Here is a 23,422-nt window from a genome sequence, read left to right as displayed (position 1 = left end):
TTTCATGCTACCTGATACAATAGTTCTCATCATAACTGATGCACTTTATACTAAACTATAAATGAACTTTATGTTAAATGACATGGCTCACTTGCATTTAAATACAATCATTTACATTTAGATGGTTGAATCAATCTAAACTGGAAATATGAGCAAGATGAACAGAATACCTAGCTGCCTGGTACTTCTCTAGCTCCTTGGCACCATACCTTTTTTGTTTCAACTGGCTTTGGTTTGGCACTTTCTTCTTTCTGCACCTTCAAAATTTTTTCTGGACTCACATTTTGACTTGCCTGGTAATCCATTCATAAGAAGTGAAAAGGTTTTCACAATTTAGAAAAAAAAATTAAAATAAATTAGAAGAAGAACTGTCATATGTTTCTAAAGATGCAATAGTAAGAAGAAAAAAAACCCCAAACTTAGATTACTAGACTACCAGTTTTCTTCCCCTGCCGGTTAGAGCTTTCCTTCCCTGCAATACTCATTCAGCTGATTTACATCAAACTCGGGAAGCCTGGGCAGGATTTTCAAGCATCTCTGCAGTACTTAATTCTTAGATGCTTTTGGGAGCCTGTAGGTGCTTCCATAAACCACAAACGTTAATAGGCATAAACTGTAGATGGTAACTGGCATGACTGAACTATACCACATCCAATGACATAAATTCATGTCAAGGACTCTGCACCACCTGGTTCTCATGGTCTGACCACCTCACATCTTAGCACATGAGATCACAAGTCCTGCGCTACAGCAACATTAAATTACAGATTTGCTGTGGCCAAAGACTAGATATTGTTAGGCTCATAAGGCACTAAAGACACTTTCAGAGTTGTGTGTATGCACAACATCTATTTCATCATCAGCGAAGCTAAAAGACCTGAGTACATACTGCAGCAATACCCCACAGAACAGGAAGACTCCTTCAGCTGCAATACAATCACGCTGTTTCTCTTACATACACTTCCCTCCTGGGAATGGATGTTTCTGTAGACAAAGTCTATAGGAACTGAACCTCTGCGGTATTTTGCATTTCTCTCTCAGGTAAATGGTACGTAAGATTGTTTCCCACTGTAATCCTGTTTCCTTGGAAGTTATTTCTTAGTTCACTACTAGGAAAACACATCCAATATACTCACAGGACTACTGCTATTGAAACGTGAAGGCAGCCTCCTACCAGGCATCTTGGGTCGGTTTGCAGTAGGGTGTGATAGATTATCTGAGGTAGCTATTACATCATCAAAGCTTAACAGATCTAGAAAAAGATGAAAACAGAGACCATCATCAAGCCCAGAAGGTTTTGCTCTGTTCTTTTTTATCACTTCTTTCCTTACAGAAAAAATTATCAGAATTCTTACTGTTTCAAAGATTTTCAGCATATACAGCACGAGCCATAGGAAATAACTACATGACTTTGATATATCTGGGAAACCACATTTTCCCCCTTGAAAAAAATAGATGAATTCAACTAGCATTTAAATTCAAGTTCTCAACAGAAGTAGTGCTACAGTAACATGAAACAGTCCTAACAAGTATCTGCAGAAAAACATATTTATGATTGTTTTTCTAAGAGATGCCATATTGAACTATTGAAGAGAGCATATTTTCTTGTTGGTTAAACTTGCATGAAAATTCAAGTTTAGTGACTAAGACAAAAATAAAAGCAACATGATAAAGTACATGTCCACATGTTGGTGAAAGTTAACAAAACATTAACTGCAGATATTTCTGTGCAGGGTAGTTTTTTCATATGTAGCACTTCATCTAAAGAAAATACACAACTTCATAAAGCCTGTAATAAAACATTTCATACTTTAGTAAATCATATAGATCTCTCCGCTCATTTTTGTCTTTATGCTCACAGCTCTAAGTAAACTGTCTTAGATCAGTAGGAATTCTTTATGGGAAGAGGCAACCTTAGGAAAAAAACCTATTAATAGGAAGAACAGAACACATCTAATCAATAACATAAGTACTTCACCTAGTTAAAAACTGAACTTCTTAACCATTTCTCCACAAAATGATAATACTTACCTATCAACAGATGTGTAATGAGATAGGTTTTTTTATTTAAGCATCAACATAAGATTATGGATATTATATATCATTTTACAACACAAATTCATTGGACTTATTCTAGAGACTCTAAATGTTTAACTAGAATGCGACACAGCATTTACTATAGGCACCAAAAATAACATTCAAGGTTTTGGGTCTTGGGTTTTTTTTCCAGTGACTTCTGATTTTTACATGACATTACGATTTCTCAAACAGCAGCTATGATTCTTCTTTCCCTATTTTCTCATTAATTTTGAAGCTATGGCAAGAGATAAGAAAAAAACCCCTAAGAACACTGAGCCAGACCATTCATACCGCTTTGGTGTTTGGATGACTTAAAATCATCTGATTAATCCAAACTTTACTCATGCACTGTCAAAGTTAATTTGTACCTGTAGGAACTAAGTTTTCCACTGAATGCGTTAACTGATTTTTAATGTCTTCTACTCTGCATTACTATCGTTGAAGTTCTTAAAAATATTCACATCTTTCAGACATCCCTGAATGTAACTACTTTATTATCTGTTGCCTTGTTGAAATGCAAGCATTTATAGCACTGTTACCAATCAGTTTTGCTGCTTTTTAATTTTATTAAAGAGAATGTAAAGACGTTCTTTTGAAAACATGTAATCATAGTTGCAATTAAAAAAACGCAGGGAAGAAAAACAAAGGAAGAAACAGAAGAGTGATGAATGGCAAGCAGCTGATGGAAATAAGGATGAGGAAGAAATAAATAACTATGAAGGTATTTCTATTGTAGTCTGTGCCAATAAAATATTTAACTTATTAGAAGTCAAGCAACAGTGACCAAGGGGTATATATTCATGTTCTTTACTCAATTGTCAGTAATCCCAGAGTACTAACCCATGCCAATATGTAAATCAGGGTTTATGTTAGTTAGGTATTATTAGAAAGGTAACAAAAAGGCAGGGAAAAAAAAATATATATATATGCCTTTTCCCCACCTCAGTAATTTTTGCCTTTAAACAATCCTCCTTTTGTCATTCTGCAGAAGTGACAAATCATTTGGAAGTAAATTTAAATAAGAATTGTAAACTGAGTTGCTATTATGATTGTAATGCCAGCCCTCTCTCCATGAACAAAGTAAACATCAGGCATATTAAGAATACTAAGAACATATTAAGAATAATGTGTACTTCTGAAAAAACCACAGTATTTCACAAAAGTTGAAGATGAAGACTGCTACAGTTTTGAATTGTATATAATTTAAATATAGATGGTGGGATGACACTAAAGCCAAGAGGTTTTTTTTCCTATTTGTATGAGCTTCTAAAGAAATGGCTACACCTGAGACAGCTGCTCAGCATTAAATTATTACCAACACATTAAAGTCAGAGGGAATTCTGACTGTACTTGCATTTTCCTATTTACCTTTCCATGTTGTTGCTTTAGTATGGGGAAGAAATAAAAACACAGGCTGGTGGGGATTAGGGTTTGTGGGTTTGGTGGTGGTGGTTTTGTTTGTTTGTTTTATTGTGGGTTTAGGGGTTTATTTGTTTGTTTTTGTTTTTAAACAGAAATCTTAGTTATTTTAGGAGAAAGCTTGGACCTACTGAAACCAGTAGAGATACTGATGAAATCCACTGGAACTTCACAAGTTACACACCCATTTCAATCAATAAGGTGATTTATTAATTTTCTTACAGACAGCCTGTGAGTAATTGTTAAAGGAAATTCCATCATAGTGCCAAAAGAACAATACCATGTATCTGGGGATAATTTGAGTCAAAAAATTATTTTAAGGCTGAGCGATATTCACCTTTCTTTCTAGAAAGATGAGCTAAGCTTAAACAGTTACTTAGGACAGACTATTAGAAACGTCTCTTCTGCGAGCTTAGCATGGATCCGTCACAGAACTGCTAGGAGCTTTAACAGATACAACTAGGTGATAGGTTTTGTTATGATTTGTGAACACTTCAAGTGTATTCATAGCAGTTTGTCTTAAAAAAGCCTTCACAAAAACAAGCAAAGCTGAAGGGGTGTCTAAAGAAATATGCTTCCAATCTCTCATGTGGCTGGGGCTTAAAAACCCATAATAAAAGTGAAACACATCCAGTATTTTAGAAGACAAGACCTCACATTAATCTGCAGAGTAAGAGAAAGTGGCAGTCCTTTTTCCTATTACTCATCTTGCTGAGATAGCACCCCAACAATTTAGAGGACAGATATAAGCCTTAGAATATCTACATCTGCGGTTGAGCAATAGTAAGGTATTTTCTACAATTAAGCACATGCCTAATATGTAAGTTTCAAAAATGCTCTCTTACAGGATGATACTAAGTAGCCAACATCAGTGGATTCAGTGCCTAAAGGCTTCATAATTGCATAATTTGTGTATACAGAAAGATAAAGCCATTCAACCTACATACAACAGAAGTGCTACAACTACTGAACACATTTCACTATAAGCACTAGGTTTGGCTTATCAATAGCTGGACTGTAAAGTTTTTGTTATTTCTTTTTTTTTTTTTAAATTCTCACAAGTTCCTAATTGAAAAGTATACTTAAACTTCTTTAACAGCTAAGGAAAACAGGCATTCAAACAAACAAACAAAAAAAAAAAAAGGCATTTTGAATTGCAACTCAAAAATTTTAGTATCAATAACTGAAAATTACGCTTATGACGTTAAGAAAAAGCTACGTGTATGGCATAAAGCATTTGGATTTCCTTATAGATTGTTATCTTACCAAAATGGAGAAGGGTAGGGTAATTTCCTGACACGTAAGAAGGGAAACATGGCAAACAGGATAGGAAACAAAATCTGGAAAGAAAAGTCAAGGAGAGGAATGTCTAGAAAAAGATTCTGAACAAAAAAATTATTTTACAAAGCAGAAAAAAGAAACATTTGTAGAAGAAACAGAATTGCTTCACATGTTCAGCATGCTAGAATTACAGTTTTAAAGTACTGTAAAAGACTAATTGAACAGAGAAACATTTATGCAATTTTTCAAATAAAGCTTCGAGAAGAGGTATTTCAACATGATCAATGTTTCTGAATGTTTTTGAGTATTTGTCCTTATCTGACGGCTAGGGGCCTAATTTTGGTATGGAGTAGTTTTTTTCCCCTATAGATACAGATTTACAGCTTCTCCTTGGGCTAAATTCAAAGTAGCTCAACCTACACCACACTTAATGGTCAAACTAAGTTGCAAAAAAGTAAGTTCCATACTTAATGAAATTGGTTTTCTAAGAATTCATTCACTTCAGGATCTCAATCTAAAGAAGAAAAAAAAAAAGAGACTCTGCTAATGCATTTGTGAACCCCAGCCATACATTTTCCCCCTTTAGTATCTATTCTAGTTCTTGTAAGATTAAACATTCTTGAACTTTATATAAGGACCCAACATCTTTGGAGCTTTATACAGCCTTAGCTGCTGCACAGAGTATTACGTCTTTAATAGTAGAATGCACACAGTAACATAAAGCATAAGATTCATTACATTTTACTGGCAGGAGTTTGGACTACTCTCTTTTCACAATAGTAGCAAAACTACAAGTGACTTATGTGAAGCTGCCCTTGTTTAAAACAATCTGCATAACAGAGGACTTTTGAAACTTTATTCTTAAATAGCAGCTCCTTGACACTGGTCAGTGCTGCAACCCCACACAGACTGCCTCAGCCTCCCTCGCTTGCTCAGCGCCAAACAAGGACCATGAAGCAGATGTCACCCACTTGCTTGTTATGCAACCCCTGTCCCCTGCCCCATCTCAGGTACTAAAATCTTGAATATCTCTATGAGCCTGTACAATCTTATGTTAGCAAATCAGAATCCATATATTTTTATTTTTTTACTAAATCGGTATAAATTTTGGGGATTTTATATATATGAATACCTAATATCACAGCTACTATGTTGCTGCTCTGGTTATTAAAGATGCCAAGATAACTGCACCTAAAGAGAAAAAAAAAAAACAAAAGACATTCCACTCCAGGGGAGTTTTTTCCTGGGGAAAACAATACTATGCTATACAGTAACACATCTAGCACAATTCTAGAGATAAACATCTGAGTAGTAGGACAAGGCTTACATTTTTAAGGCTAGGTTGTGCATCACTCTCATCTCTCAGCTTGCTTTGGCCTGAAAGTGTTTCTTCCATACCCTCACTCAAACTCATCTTTAAATAGAGGCAATAGTTAAACTGCCAATTCAAAACCTTTAATGCAAGACATATCACAGAATATGCACAGATTTTACTGGGGAATAAAAAGAAAACTTATAAATACTTTAGGGTAACACTGATAATATCTGTAATATTTCAGGATATTTTAATACCTGCTGAAGTCCAACTTTTTGTGGCTCAGGAAAATGTAACTTCTGTATTAAAACATATAGGAACCAACCCTTCTTCATACAAAGCACTTAATCTTAGAAGCACATTTTAAAATGTTTAATGGAAAAGTCAGAAGTACCCTTTTCTATTCATAAACTGCCTCAGTTCTTTAATGCATTATTTTTATCTCCCAGATGAATTTATTACACTTTAGGACAAACTATTCTACAAGCTGAATATCATAATTGGCCTAAAAAAATAAATCAAAGTCATACTATTTCAAAATGTATAATAACTAAACCTTTTCTGAGAGGAAAGGCTGCATTTGAGATACATAAATCAAAACTGCAGGTACAACTCACTAAAGCTTTTTCTGGAGTGGTTAATCATACAATAAAAATAATTTAGAATTTAAAAAAAAATGCCTGCAGTGGATGATCTCTGCCCAAGAGGCACAGAGAGGACTGAAATCACTTGTGCTGTCAAGTAAAGGACAAAGGTAACTAAATAATAGCTCACAGAGCCTGATCATCAATGTGTGTGCTTTAACCAGTATCAAGGGTTTCACTGGACAAATTCAGATTTAAAGAGATGCCAGGTTTGGCTCAAGGTCCATTAAGCAAAGCCATAAGCACGGACTTCAAATGTACAATGCTCCAAGCTGGCCCAAATTTAAGGAATGATAAAGTCATAATCTAGAATAGCTATGAACTTAATCACAGAATGCTGAAGGTAATGGCATTACTAAAAATATGCAAGTTAGCTAGAAAAGCAAAAGGTCTCTGAAATACAAGAGCAGAACAAACAGAACCAGTCAGTAAGGAAAACAATTTCATAAAAACGCAAGATAAGAGTGGCAGCAAAACCCCATGCTTTCAAATTAAAACAACAAACCATTACCTACGTTTCTCCCTTCCTGTCATCTCTTACACCCCAGAGCTCATCAACTACCTCCAAACAGCCCTCTGACAACTGCCCATCACTTGTTGACTCTTACCTTCAGCTACCTACAGCAGTTCTAAAAAATATACTTTCTACTGAACGGCCATAATTGCACTCTGCAGCATTTTGAGTAAATTACTTAAAAAGCTAACCTTGTAAAATACTACAGTCCAAACAAAGACCCAAAAGAACGTTTTATTCTTTTCTTACCTGATTCTTTAGAGCTCTTTACCACAAGTGAATCTACCTCTACTGATTTTGGTCTAAGTGGGAATGGTTCAGAGTCTAACTTTGGTTTTGTTACTGGCTCAACTTCAGATTTCGGTCGAAGAGAAACAACTTCTCCATTAGATCTGTAGCAAGATGACAAACGACAAGACATAACTAGTCAAGAGATTAAATAGTTTACAAATGAAACATATCAAGGATTAGATGTAAACTGAAACATTTCAGTAGGTTTTATAATTCTCTAAAGCCTCGCTTAAAATCAAGTCTTTCAGAAAGCAATTCTAGTCCTATAAAAGTCAATTCTTTTGTTCCAGCTCTTGCAGAATTGTCAAACACGTACAATTCCCTTGTAAAAACAATCCCAAACTTTTACTCCAGGGCACATTTTGGCACTTAAATCCAAAATATTACACTTCAGTGCAACAGAAAACAAGAGAGCTGAATAGCACCTTCAGTGATATCTCTTGAAATATTCAGAAACATACTCAGACTCCTTGACATCAAAATCTTCCTGTAAAGAAAAAAGCTGCCAAGATGAAGTTATTTCTTTCTGGATATAAAGTACCTTCTATATATGGCTTTTATTCTACCATGCATTCTTTGCATGTCTGGTCACATCATCCGGGGGAGGGGGGCAGGGCGGAAAACACACACCAAAACAAACACACAAAAAACCACACTCCCCCAAAAAAATGAACAGATGACATTTTCCTATAAATTTCCTATAAATTTATTGCCATCATTTAAGCTACAGCATAGAAATAGATTCATAAAATCATTTAGGTTGGGAAAGACCTTTAAGATCATTGAGTCCAACCTAACATTGCCAATTCCACCACTAAACCATGTCCCTAAGATGTACATCTTTTAAATACCTCCAGGGATGGTGACTCAACCACTTCCCCAGACAGCCTGTTCCAATGCTTGACAACACTTTCAGTGAAGAATTTTTCTCAATATTCAATCTAAACCTCCCCTGGCACAACTTGAGGACATTCACTCTTGTCCTATTGTTTGTTACTTGGGAGAAGAGACAGAACCCACGTTGCTACAACCTCCCTTCAGGTAGTTGTAGAGAGCAGTAAGGTCTTCCCTGAGCCTCCTTTTCTCCAGGTTAAACAACCCCAGCTCCCTCAGCCACTCCTCATAAGACTTGTGCTCTAGACCCTGCACCAGCTTCATTGCTCTTTGGACACACTCCAGCACCTCAATGTCTTTCTTGTAGTGAGGGGCCCAAAACTGAACACAGTATTCAAGGTCTGGCCTCACCAGTGCCAAGTACAGGGGGACAATCTCTTCCCTACTCCTGTTGGCCACACTATTTGATACAAGCCAGGATGCTATCAGCCTTCCTGGCCACCTGGGCACACTGCTGGCTCATGTTCAGCCGGCTGTTGACCAACACCCCCAGGTCCTTTTCCACCAGGCAGCCTTCCATTCACTCTTCCCCAAGCCTGTAGCAGTTACATGGGGTTGTTGTGACCCAAGTGCAGGACCCAGCACTGAGCTTTGTTCAGCCTCATACAATTGTCCTCGGCCCAGCGATCCAGCCTGTCCACATCCACTGTAAAGCCTCCCTACCCTCAAGCAGCTCAATACTCCCGCCCAACTTGGTGCCGTCTGCAAACTTATTGATCTGCAAACTTACTTGATCCCCTCATAAAGATATTAAACAGAACTAGCTCTAATACTGAGCCCTGGGGAACACCACTTGTGACTGGTCACCAACTGTCAGCCATCCAGTCACTTTTTTACTCAGTGAAGAGTGCAGCCATCTAAGCCATGAGCAGCCAGCTTCTCCAAGAGAATGCTGTGGGAAATGGTGTCAAAGGCTTCTACCTGGACTCTAGTAAAGCCTTTGACATCCACAGCCTCTCCCTCATCCAACAAGCAGGTCACCTTGTGATAGAAGGTGATTAGGTTAGTCAAGCAGGACCTGCCTTTCATAAACCCATGCTGACTGGGCCTGATCACCTGACTGTCCTGTATGTGCCATATATACAGTGCATAAATGCACCAGTTGTCAACTTCAATGTGTTCCTGTTATTAACTCACCTCCCAAATCCTTTATTTGGAAGTTTTATTGCAGTAGAAAGAGATAGCAGCCTTATCTTCCTAGAACAATGTTTAAATATGTTTAAATATCTGAAAGTTTAATACCCCTAAGATTTAAAGTTTTCAATTATTAAAGGACCACAGTTTACTACAGACCTCTACTTAACTGCACATGTGTATCCCTTTATAGCCATAATTATTTTCTAAAACTGAGGAGAACATAACTTGTGGTATGAAAACAAAAATCTTTACTTGGGCAACTCTCCAAAATACCAAGTGATATAACACAATTACATGCTGAAAACATAAACAGAAGTAATGTGACAATGGTCTAACTTCAGACAGGCATCCAGTGTTCCCAGGGCTGTGCAGGGTGGAATCAGAGGCAGGTGACCCATGTTGAACTCAACCATCCAAACTGTGTGCCCTACACACACTCCCTTTCCCCACTGCCCTCCTCCTCACTGCCTTTAGATATTCTTCCTTTTGGTTCAGCTATACAGGACCTGCTGTAAAAAAAGATAAACCTTGACAAATGCTTGCTGCCACTACGTGTCTTTGCAGGTATTTAAGGTGCAAGCTCTTTGATGTAGCAGCTGTCTGCTCCTTTATTTGTACAAGGCCAAGTTAATCATGACCTTACTTTCTCATGGTTCTTTCAAGTCAATCCCAAAGGGACAGTTACCCAAAACTGCAAATAAACTGCTGACAGGTAAGGATCTAGCAAATATACTTTGATGGAGACAGAAAGGGAAACTGTGTGCAGGATTGTACTGATGCAAAATTAGTCCTATAAGTAACCATTACAAACTCATGAGAAAAAAAGTTTTTAAAAGTGGATCTAGAAGAAATAGTGAGCAATTACTTGCTATTACCGTCCCTATTTGTCCAGTAACTCAACTGAGAATACTCAGGACAGAGTAAAGACACTAGATGTGGTTCTGTAATAAGTGCTTTCTTCCCAGAAGAGCACATAAGCAACACTGAGTACCTTTAGCAGAGGTTCTAACTGTGGTAACTTCCTTTTCATCTATCTTATTCTAAAGTGCTGAAACACTGAACATTGATGCAGCTCAAATCTTCAGTTTTTTTCCAACACAATAATAATTCTCAAGTGCCACGTACACAGATTCTTTTACACCACACCGCTACTGTAGTTACAACTTCTTCGTTATGGGGCAGGCTTAAAGCAAAGCAGCCCACAGATTTGTAACTTCATCAGCCCCATGGTTAGCTATGCTGTAATACTTACTCTGAGATAGATTCCATGTCTCAAAGAATTAGAAAGTTATAAATTCACACTAATAATGACATGGAGAACCAAGACACTGATAGGTGTAGGGTAGAAGTTATCCTTGCACCCTTTTCACCCTTAAAACATGTTTCTTCCCACCTCATCCATGAAGGAAGATTAAACAACGCAAATAAAATACACTTGGTGTACACGATTTAAGTTATACTGACTTGGACACAGATGATGGCAAAACAGGTTTATCTGGACGTTTTTGCAGAAGCCCTGCTCTCAGTAAGCTGTTAGTCTTGCTTGGAGGAATAGGCTTCTTGGGTGGTACTTGAGGAGCTTGAGGCTTCAAAGGCTTCTGATCCAAAGCTCCTTTTTCATCTGACAAAATAAGTCACCAGAACATTTTAAAAACGCCAGTTGTCTAGAATTCTTACAATGCTAATCAATTAGAAAGCAACTGCTGTCAGAAATACTTTCTTTGCAGGTAAAAGTGAAAAATAGATATGCAAGTGTCTTAAGCAACACCTTATCAAAACACATAGTTACCTGAACTTAAAAACCATTAAAGTAAGCAAAATGTCTTTCTACTGACATCAAACAGTAGTAAGAAATTATGGATTCACCTTATTGCACTGCAAATGACATCTAAGAGCCAAGAATCTTTCTGTACTGCTACTGCTTTCTCTTTTCTATGAATTCACCTTACCTCCCCTAAAAAAGGTAGGGGGTTTTTTATTTTGTTGTAACTAGACTTCTTCCATACACACAAGCAGCATAATGTATCTATGGAAAAAAGGGAAAAATGAATATTTATCTGAATAACTAAATTTATTTTCAAGTCTACCATCCTACAAATTCAAGATACAAATTAAGTATGTATAAAAAAGTTAACTTTATTGTTCAATGACTGTATGACCTAATTGAATACTGTCCAGAGAAGCTGACATATAACATATGGGACACTGAAAAATTCAAGCTGCTTCACAAATGTTAGCTGAATAGACTTTAACCCATGTTCCCTAATTACACCCTGGGGGATATCCAGAGCATACCTTCTACTTTTCCTTGTAAAACTATGCTACAGCTCAGTTAGGCATGCAAAAAGTACTGAGGCTTTAGAAGGTTATTGTTAGACTACAGTAAGGAGTTACAGTCATTTACAGTTACTGCCCTTGCAGGGCAGGAAATCAATAAACTGGGATGGAGAGACTGACCTTCAGTTTTGATTCTCCCCGTTCTCCCCTCCTGTGACTTTGCTTTTAACCAAGTATTGGTCTAATGTAAAATCTGTACATATGCTATGGATCTGGGGGTAGGGTTGGAAATTTGCTTCAGCTCCATCACAGCTAAGTGCCTGAACTGCCAGGTCTATGACTGACTTCCTCTGGACAAGTCCTGCAGCCATTGTCAGCCCTCCAACCGTAAAATGGGAAAACACTGATTTTCTTTCACAGGAATACTTGGAAGTAAACAGATCATAGAGACACTTCTGCAAAAAAGCATTATCTAGGGCAGAATTGTCTTCCTGCTTTGGGACATTTAAACAATAGGAGACAATTTGAACAAAAAACCTAAACTGGTTGGCATCCCCGTCCAGTCTCTCTTAATATTAAAAGAAAATAAAACACTGAAGTAGTGGAAGAATTTTGCCACATGGTGGTGCTGACTGTCCTGTCTAAAACAGCCTGCTAACAGTGCTAGCCACTTCTGCCCGCTGACTCTATATGTAAGATTTAAATTTTAAATGCCCAATAGCAGTTAGTATTGCTGAAGATCAATTAATTTTATTTAGCTATGCTGATCACGAGTTGAGAATTACACCTTTTGTTTTTAAGAATATGCGAGTTCATAAACAGGGCAGAAAAAATGCTGTCAGATTGTATTCCTGAATTATCATCTGTCAGTTTTGCCTTCAATTACTCCCACTCAAAATCTGAATATAAAAACTGTTCACAACTAAGTGGAAAAAGTTAATACCAAAGGTCAAGATTAACCATGAGCACATTCTGCTGCACAAAATGGCATGCCTCTTTTTTGGCTTTTGCTCCGCAATGAAAGAGATAAGGGTTGGCTAAAAATGAGCAGTTTAGTAATGGAAATAGAAATACTAATCTGGAAACATTTACACTGGACAAAAATTTCTACATGATACCACTAAGTATCCTTCGCTATAAATACAGAAATATTTATAGGACTATTGCTTTTAATTTCTGATCAATTTTTGATCATAAAGGCAGGTTTATTAGTCTCCCAATAGGCATAAAAAATTTACATGGTTTAATAGCTTGCAATTGGAGCTGCTCAATCAATTTTTTTCTGAAAACCAATTGCAGTACAATTTCATATTTAGTGAATTTAATCATTAGTATTGACATGGTTATTTTTCCAAAAGTAAAACTGCACTGATAAATGGATATTTCTTCTAGTAAAAGATTACTGCTATCCAAATAAGGAACTTTAAGACCTGACCTTCAACTGAAGGACAAACCTGTCCTTCATAATTTCCTGTACCACAGTAAAGGATGGTTCTCTACCATACTTAATTTTTCAGGAGCTTTCACGTTCCTAAGCATTTTAGATGGTGTCACTCAGTACTTCTTTTTCCTATATTCCTCCACAAACAGTGGAACTCAACTATGCAAAAGTTAACACCATAGTACAAACATAGCCAATCTAAAATTAAACTTACTTCAGTTTAAATAAACTTGAACTTCTAAAGAGCCAAGTGATCAAAATTTCTAGAAGCATAGAGTTGATCTCAATTCATACCTGAAGATACTGTTCCAAGAGATAAAAATAATTTGTTTGCTCACATTCAGAAGAAACATACCTGATTTTAACAAGTATTCTTCATATGAAAAACCTGAGGACGTGCTATGTTTAAATGTGGGTTATAAAAACTGCCCAAGGAAGCCAAGAAACCCACTGAGCAGGCTTACTTGTTGAAATGTTGTTTAGCCATGGTCAGTCACAGTTAGCTATTCACAGAGCAGAGTATGTTTTTATAATATGGTTAAGCTGCAGTAACATCAGAATTTCTTCCTTAAGACCCAACCAGCATGTTTGTTTAAGCTTCTGATTTTAAACACAGCCAAAACAGTTTAACAGTTTCACTTGGCAAGTTTTTCAAATATGAAAAGACGACTTTCAGAAACATGTTTAGGTGATAATAGTAGCTTTTTTTTTCTATAAAAAAAAAAGGCGTCCTTTAAATTTTAATAAAGTGGTAAAGATCTCCAAATTCTGGAGAACTGGAAAATATGGAATATAGCAAGAACTAACAAGACAAGAAGTTTCAATTTCTGAGCATTGCGACTGTAACATCTAAGGAGTGTTGTAACCATTCGGTGTATTTATTTCAAAGATATTTTCAACCAGAGACTGATTTTGGCCAAAACATTCAGAAGCAGCAGCAAGCATTTTCGTTTCTAATAACTTACTATTGCTATTCAAAACTGAAGTCACTATCACAGAACTACACTTAAATGAATTCAACAGTAACTATGTTATTATGCAGTGCAATCAACATTTTTCAGAATGTAATGCACTAACAAGAAATAAACGTTTCATAAAGTGTAGTTCTTCCAATCACTCTAAAGATATTTCCATAACATCACAGACACAACAGCTTCAGTAGACAGTAGCAAGGGAATCTGTATGACATCTTCTAAACAGGCAACTACTGCACAGAGCAGCCAAGCTAAAAAACTAATTCGTTTACAAGAGCATAGTCTGAAACCCACTATGAAGAAAACTGGTCTCACCTTTTTCCTCGGGCCTCAAAGAAGGGAATTTCTTCTCTCCAGTTGACAATTCAGGCTTTGGAGCTAAATGCAAAAACAAACCGTAGACATTTCTCAGAGAGCTTTAATTATCTTGGTCACTAACTAAAAATATGACGTACACCAATTTGTGTTTATATTTTCTCCTTTGCAAGGAGTGTAATACCATTTATAAACACTCATTTGAGCCCAGAAAATGGTAGGCCTGTATTAAAATGTTTCCAAAGTAGGCTCTGTCATAATTTTGAAAAATATATAGCAGCAGCAAAATACATAAAGCATAAAAAAGTAACCATAAACTGTGGCTATGGGTGGCTCCATTACTAGGAAATACAAAGCTACATCTGAATTTTCTTCTGAAGTCATGCACTGCTTCTGAAATGTAATATTTCCTCAGACACGTACCACCATACATATACTACATACCTGGACTTTTAGCTGGAGGCGGAGGTTTCTTTGGCTTCTGCAAAATTAAGGAAAAAAAGTGAAATAAAGAGATATTCTCTATCAAAGACAGACTTATTCATGTTTTGTTTTGCTAACTGTAATGTCTAGCTTGTTTACTAGCTGATTTCAAAGTATTTCACAAAAGAGGCAATCAATTCACAGACAGAAAATAGAACTGGAGCAATTCCCCTGATATCTCCCCAATAACCAGTTGCAAAAAGGAAGAAAATGCGGGTTTCTTCAAATCAGATCAGTGCGTCAGCAACTTGCATAAGCAGTAGAGGTACAAAGAACTAAAGATTACGTCTTTTCTAGTCCAAAGAATTGCTCCAATTGCACCCATTTTAATTTCAGTATATAAAACTCAAATCTTAGTTGTTACAATGCAAGTTTCAAAGAGTAATCAGTTAAATTTTTGAACCAAAAATAGTCGCTTTCACTGAAAAAGAAAAAGGTTCTAAATTAAGTATCTGAACTATTTCAATGAATTGACTTCTAAATTACAACAGTGTAAGGAAAAAAAAATAATTTGCAGCATTTGCAAAGTAAACAATGCAGTTACATGAAACACGTTCTGAGATTCCTTATCATTATATATTTAAGTGGGAAAGCTGGAGAAACTACTCTAGCCATTAAAAACTCAAAGTATTATGGTGCCACAGTCTGTACATTGAAAATAACTCTATTTTAAAACACAGTCACTCATGACTTTCCTTTAATTGGTAGACTTGAATTTGAGTTTCTCTCCTGTTGAAGGAGTACTCTCAGGACAGACATCTCTAGTCACCTCAAGCCACCTCATCCTCAGAATCTGATTCATGAAAATGTTCCACATTAGGTGTCTTTGTGGTTGCATGAAGGAGAAAACTCACTGATAAAATGATCACAAAAGCCTACACTTGTTCTTTATACAAACACTGCTGAAACTGTATGGGCTCAGTCTAATATAGCCCTTTCAAAAATGCCTTGTAGTGGGTATTTTTGAAACAGTTGCTATGGATGGATTTCACTTCTGTGCCCCTACCACTATTGAATAAGCTCTTAATGCAGAAAGATTTTATTTTGACAAGTGAAATGTAATTAAGCAAGCATGAAAACCCATATTAAGCTTTTTTCTCTAGTTTCAAAGAACACAAAAACTAGTGAACTTAAGTAACAAGGCCGTATTTTCTTTCTTTCCCAAAAAAGCAAATACATTATCTAGCTGTGCAGCACTGCTGCCTATATCAAAAACATTTACACTGACAGTTCAGCATCAACTTGCCATTATATGATTCTGATCTCTGTTTTTATTAAGTCGATATCAAATAGCTGATTACAATAATCAGCCATGCAATGCCTTGAACTTCAAAGCTGCTCAGTGCAAGGTGAATCCCTGTACTGAGACACAGTATACGATGCAGAATAAAGGATCAAAGCAAGGTCTGCCCACAGGAAACATTGTTTATGGTAAGAGTATTTTTCCCCCCCTCTCTCAAGGGAGATAGGGAAAAACAATTCTGTATAGCAAAACAGCGATACTACCCACCCACCCCTCAAATCAAGTCAGCTTTATGTTACAGCATTTATGCCACCCTTGCAAAGCTGAGAATCAATTTGAAAAGCAAACGCTGACTTGGAGTAACTAGATTTTCTGTCTATGTTAGGTAACTGAAGTTAGTAACTGTCTGTCAGGTATCTAGCAATCCTCTGTGAATGCCTCCAATTCCAGACCAAATGGCACTAAATTACTATGAAACTCAAACTCTGTTCTGCTGAGATACATGCTTCAACATTTAGATGTCCTGATCTGGAGCTGAATCTATTCCATCTGGGGATGACATATATTTGTGAATTAACACAACCATCTTCATTATACAAACTTGTCAGAACAGAATATCACACTAATCTCAACAAGAAACTTATAAAATAAGAACCAAAATTACAAGACCAAGGAGTACCACATGAAAACATGAATTTCCACAAGTTAGCTCATGAGATAGTAAAAAAAAAATATTTCTAGATCCCACCCAAAGATTATCCTTCACACACTGCAACCTACTGGCAAGTCTTAACATGGAAAAATCCCAGCTGGTCCCACAGGGGTCACTGAGCATTTTTCAATTATAGTTACTTACAGGACTCTGATGGAAGAGACTGACTGCTTATCTCCTTTCAAAAGAGTAAGGGGTTTTTTCAGTAATCAGTTACATATAACACCATGTTATCAGAACTGTATCCTTTTCTCTCTGACCTAACCATCCTCATTAATTATAGTTAATCTTGAAAAGCATGCCTCAGTTTAATATTTGAGAAATTTAAACACAAACATATCTTCTTTGATATAGCTAATACAAGATAAAGTCAAAACCTGCCACAATTGTAGTAATATTTTAAGCGGCATAATGTGCTGTGAAGTCTTATTCCTTGCATTTTCATCAATACTCTTTTGTGGTACTAAACAACACACCTAAGAACTTACAGGGAAGTCTTTATCAGACTCTTGTATTTGAACAGCGAAATTATCTGGGAAGACTCCTTCTTTACCATTGAGTTCTCCTTTCCACCAGCCTGGCTCTCCAGTGTCCTAAAATAAACAACAGGACATTTCAATCAATATTTACTTCTTCCCCAAAAGAGACACAGTTACTGGAACAATGTTTTTGCTTTTACCCACAATATAAAATAATTGTTTGTCTGAAATATCGCATTTGTAAGAGGAATACTTTGGCCACCTTAGATAGGGGAAATGGCTACAGATCAGATCAGGTTTGGTCACTTTTTATTTGTTTTCTAAAAAGCAGAATGAAATTATATTACATAATATATATGATAAGTGTATAAGGATAAGATCTGCAAACGGAAGGAAAATACATAAAACCAGTTATGACGCAATGCACAATATCCAATATTCTTAACTTCCTTGACTGGCAACTTGTTCAGTAAATACTTCAAGTGTCATTGGAGTAACACACAATTCTACTAAGTAAAAGTGATTCTGATGTGATTAATTAGGTCCACTGGTCTGAAAAGTGAAGCAGCAAGAGGATATACCCTACTGAGGAGAAAAAATAACCATATGAAGACATAAGCAAAAAAAAAAGGACAACTAATTCAGTGGCACAGAAATCCATTACATGATCTTACTGGATTGAGGCCTTAGTGTCTCCATAACAGAAAGTATGACATTATCTGAGTATTTTAGCAGAATAAATAACAGCTTTCCTCTGTGCCTCAGATCCAAAATACTGCAGATGTCACTTCTCCATATAAGCCCAATTGGATTACTGCTGATATTGTTAGCAGCATCAAGTAGTTAATCACAAAGTTCAGTCCACAAGAAGGACAATTCAGCACTCAGTTCAGCTGAGACAATGAACAGGTAAAGGAGAGAAGAGAAAATACTAAATAAAATATTTTTTTAGAAAAAAATCCCACCCCACATTAAACTAAAGGAGGTAGGAAGAAGACATGAATAGGTGGTTAGTCCTGAAAGTGAAAGTTTGCTGAAGCCTTCTTTCATTTCTCCCTCCATCACCCTTTCAATTAAGTAGAGTCCAATTCCTGAACAGCGTGCAGTCGTGAATGGGATAAGCCATCTATTGCTAAACTTTATTTAGACAGTGCTGAGGCATGCCAGCAAATCAGAGACAACTTCATGGAAAATGATCACATGCAGAACAGACACAAAAAAAGTCTGAGGGGGACAGGCTTTACACAAAGTGAATGTGCTAGAAGAAAATATCTTAACACCAACGAGATCAAAACCCTGGACTGAGTCAGCCACATGACAGTTAAATTAATATACTCAGACTTCAGATGTTTTTGGAGGGAGAGCTCTGCTCTGGATAATTCTTCTTCACTCCATTTTGAACCAGGGTATGCTTTGGGTAAATCAGTTTAAAAAGGACAGAGAGGCAAGAGATATGGTGAAGATACTCCCTTGGGGCAAGGGCTGTCATGTTTAAAAATAGGCCTTCCATAACTATTCTTTTCCACTACTGATAATATCAATTTTCCTGTTAAGAAAAGTGGCCATCTTTTCCCAAACTTAAAATCCTCCTAAAGAAACAGTGTTACTTTTCTTCTCCAACTGCATGAAAGCTGAAAGCAACAAAAAAGAAACTGTCCACTTTTTTTAGCCAAGTCATTATTCCTTATTATAGCAGCATGTAAACAGCAACTAACAAGAGACTGCAGAGTACTGCAGGAAAATGAAGTATGGGTAAGTTCATTTCTTGTTAAAAACCATCTCTAACAAGCTAACCTTTCAAAAAGGTGTTTTCAATATTTAACACAAATAGTCACCTAAATAATCGTATTTCTCTAAATAGCCAGACAGTATCATTAACTTCTCTATGGTTATTCTGAAATACCAAGTGTCTCTAACACCTGCACTTCATTCTCCTACTGAAAACATTTCCTCAGTTTTTTTCCACCATAACTGGATCAAAACCAGTTATGTACAGAACTTAACTTCTCACCTTTTGACACAATAATACTTCCCAACCACCACCTCTAGATCAGTCTGTTATATCACCAGAGAAATAGTACCAGTTCTGAAGGTAAAAGGGCTATTTGCAAAGCTTTCCCAGTTCCCTCACCAAAAAGGCCTTTGGTACTGTGTGTATACTGATCCAGCTGGCCTCTGAAGAATCTAAGATGACTTCCCACTATGGAACAATCTTTAAGGACATCTCTATCTCCACCAAGTGTAGAAGCAAAGAGTTGACCCTCACATCAGGCAAATCGGTCTATGGGAATATCCACTCCAACAGACTCTCCTGCTTTCCCACTTTACACATTACCTACCTGTACAAAATCCACAAAAGCTATATAAATTGTTAAAGCAGACTGAACATCTTACCTTACTGATGATTTGAATGATCTCGCCTTCTTTAAAGCTGAGTTCATCATTTGAACCTTCATAGGAAAATAGTGTCCTGCAATACTCCTTGGCTGAAACAAAGCAGCACAATTAACTACATTTGCATACCATGGGTAGTAACCTACATAACACCAGCTCACTTGTGCTGTCTGAAAAGAGAGCTCAGAAATTAACGCTATAGTTATATTTCCCTTCTACACCAGCCATCTGAGACTGCTGTACAAAGGTTCACTGTCATTCATATCACAATAAAATTATATATTTACAGAGTGATGGAGAGAAATCTTTGTGAAGACAGTAGTTTAAGCTCTAAAACATTTTTATCCACAACAGTCATTTAATTCAGGTACTCTCACTTCAGAGGGAGGAGAGGAGCCTACTCCGTTAAAATTGTAACAGCCTATCTAAAACCCTCCCCATAGCATTATATATTCAGTTTTGAGCTGCTTTATACAAAAACACTTTCAATTTTTATATTTAGTTTATATGATATTTTTATGATCTCAAAATTGATCTAAATTTCAAATTTACATTCCTAATTAAATACGTGCAACTGTTTCATACTGACACAACTACAGCAACTTCAAGTACTCAAGCAGCACATTTACTGAAATTCTACAGTGAAATTAAGTAATTGAAGCAAAGGAATTCCTTGGCTAAGCACCTGAAACCAGAGCTCATCTGAGTGATCAACTCAGACAGTTACAGCCTCATCTGCAGAAGTAGAAAGAATAATTCCTTTCTTTCCATTTGGTACAGTTCTATAACTAATCCATTTAAAATTGCGATAACGATTTCAGGTGAAAAAGCAGGAGGATTTGCTTTCCTTTCCCACGCTAGAATAAAAACAGAAGAAAAGCCAAAATACATTAATATAGAAGTCTTAATTGCAAAGCATTTTTTGCACCTCTTTTCAACCCCAGCACATTTAAAATTATTTAGCAGACAAAAAGGCTGGATTTCTGTATTTGACACATTAAGGAAAAAGCAGCAAACAGGGACTCTAACGTGCTGCATACCTGTCAGGTATTTGGCACTGACAACACACACAGGTGAGCAGCCACATGAAGCCCTAATTAGAGAGCAGCACAACATCAAGTCCTCATTAGGATCATCTGCAAGTCAACCTCTTAACAACAGCCTTTTGCTGGATGGTAAGAAAATAGATGAGCGAGTTGCATTATTTTGTTGTTGTTGTACTTCATTTAATCAAAATACAAATCTTTAGTTAAAAAAATGTACAAATTGCACCCTTAAATAAAAGTCTACCATGGTCAGTGCCAACACTACGTTAAAATGCAAAGGTATGACAAGCTTAAGAGATATATATAGAGAGATATATACAGATATACATAGATATGTAACCACATGAGTAATCCTAGGTAAAGAACCTGCATTATTTTACAGTCTTATCTGGTGATCAAAAATGATCAACTATAGATTTACTATATAGTAGTTTGTGAAGAATTAGAGAAACATAAGTAGAACCCTGTCAAAGAGATGAATCTAGGTCTGGGGTGGGGCAAAAAAACCCCACACACTGACTAAGAAAAAATTCATCAGGTACACTACAAATATCTATCAAATTTGGGGATTTTATTCATTCGTAGTGAATAAGTGTAACACAAATGTAATACATATCTGTATGTCCTGATTCTGTAAAAACACATGGATTTCCTTACTGCCTGGTGATTTGGCCAGTACAGCTGAACTACACAATCCCCCTTTACTCTCCTCCTCCTCCAAGCACTTCTCCCCTCCTCACATACACCTAGTCCCACAACAGACACAAAACCGTCCCAGAAAGGGGAACCTTTCCCTCTGCTCCAGCTGCCAGGGAGGCTGGAGACTGGGAGCCGTGCACCCTGCAGACTGCCAAGTCCCCCGCATGTGCCATGCTGTAAACCCCAGCAGTCAACACCACCTGAGAAACCGAGAGTTTGTACATACAATTTGCCATTTTAGCACCTTATTTTGTGAGCCTGATACTCTGCCAGTACTTAAGATGAAGAATGAGTCCAATTTAACTTTCCAGCACTTAAATCTAGGATGGTATTTACAAAACAGTAAATCCGAACTTCGGAAAATATTTTTAATAAAAGGTAGTTTAAACTTGAATCTTTTCCAAAGACTAGGGACTAATAGTGCAGTAGCTGGAATCACAGATGTATTCTAACACAATGGGGGCAAAGAGAGGTCAAATTGTGATTTATTTTTTCTTTTTAAACAACATATTTTTACATACTTGCACAAGAGGCCAAAACAAGCTTCCCAGAAATAGCAGAGCCACACCAAAATAAGCCACACTAGTCTAAACATTTTAGTGATCTGTTTATTTGCTAACATATTGAATAGTTTATTTTAAACTTGCTCTCTCAAAAATGAAATTGATAAACATAAACCATAATATGGTCTGTATTAAAATAAAAACACTGAGGAAGAAAACCAAGCTTTCTTCCAAAGGTTATAAGATGTTCTTAAATGGTGTCTATAGGTATTATTATCTATTGATGTTCTACGGCATCTATTACTATCATATTTAAGTTCCTCTCTGATGTATGACTCAGATGTATGATGCAGCAGACTCAGAATGGCTACTAGATTAGTCCAATTTCTATGCTTTTAGCATAAATGCACCTGAAATTATGAAAAGAGCTAAATACTGAATGTTCTGAGCATTCAGTACTGAATGTTCAGATTTTTTAGGCAGACTTCAGTTAATTTTTATATAAAGTTTTAAACAAGTCAAATTTCACAATGCTCAGGCCTTGCTAGCTGTTACAATAGCACTGGAATGGTTTAAGAGCAAGATCCCATGACTATCCCAATTGTGATGTTTAGTAAAGGTTTCAAAGTCGCAAAGTAAGCATCAACTTCCATCGAATGCATCATATGTAAACTTTTGATATATGCTTTGCAATGGCAAAACTTAAATATTAACTGCTCTTAAGACATTACATCAAACAATTCTTGACAGTCATCAACTGTTTGTACAGATGGTTTTGCTGTTTATAGCTGTTCAATTCACCAAAGCCAAAACAGGGCTAAAATGCCATGGATGCCCTCTATACTGCTATAGCTACAGATAGACTGGGGCTCTGACAAACCTGCCATTTCAAGTGCCCTGTGGTGATAGATTACACAACTCCTGAACACAGGCAAAAAGTCAATTGTTTGTTGCAGTTTTCTAATTTCTGCAAATTATGCATTCCATGTAAAACAACCCACTTACACCAAAATAAGGTATTTCCACATAAAACAAAAATATACTTGAAATTACAATACAGAAGTCAAAAAAGTCTGCTCTGGAACCAGGGGAAATGAGCTGTCTACACATCACATAGTTGAAGTTAATTTTTATATGGGGTTGGCATGCCCACAAGATGTTTTGCGTTAAAAATCTCTCTCTAGATAAAACTCTGCAATTTAGTAGTTAAATGAAGTAATAAATTCTTAGAGATAGTAAAAAAGAAAAATTAAATAAGCTGTTATAAATAGAATGACAATGG

At 36.5% G+C, this 23,422-nt stretch overlaps 1 protein-coding gene across 3 annotated transcripts in view; it reads right to left on the bottom strand.

Moving 5' to 3' along the window:
* CD2AP (CD2 associated protein) overlaps positions 1-23,422 on the bottom strand; it is an 86,255-nt gene that overhangs the window by 3,913 nt on the left and 58,920 nt on the right. For all 3 annotated transcript variants that reach the window (XM_074861439.1, XM_074861438.1, XM_074861437.1), the window contains 8 exons: positions 19,893-19,984; positions 17,508-17,612; positions 15,026-15,062; positions 14,582-14,644; positions 11,039-11,195; positions 7,502-7,644; positions 1,137-1,252; positions 210-293 (listed from right to left, as the gene is read on the bottom strand). In XM_074861439.1, the coding sequence (XP_074717540.1) occupies positions 210-293; positions 1,137-1,252; positions 7,502-7,644; positions 11,039-11,195; positions 14,582-14,644; positions 15,026-15,062; positions 17,508-17,612; positions 19,893-19,984 (797 nt within the window). The remainder of the gene's footprint in view (positions 1-209; positions 294-1,136; positions 1,253-7,501; positions 7,645-11,038; positions 11,196-14,581; positions 14,645-15,025; positions 15,063-17,507; positions 17,613-19,892; positions 19,985-23,422) is intronic.

The sequence above is a fragment of the Strix uralensis genome, chromosome 3, assembly GCF_047716275.1.
Source record: "Strix uralensis isolate ZFMK-TIS-50842 chromosome 3, bStrUra1, whole genome shotgun sequence".
NCBI classification, from domain to species: domain Eukaryota; kingdom Metazoa; phylum Chordata; class Aves; order Strigiformes; family Strigidae; genus Strix; species Strix uralensis.
The sequence above is the reverse complement of the archived record's forward strand: the minus strand, read 5'-3'. Positions and strand labels throughout refer to the sequence as shown.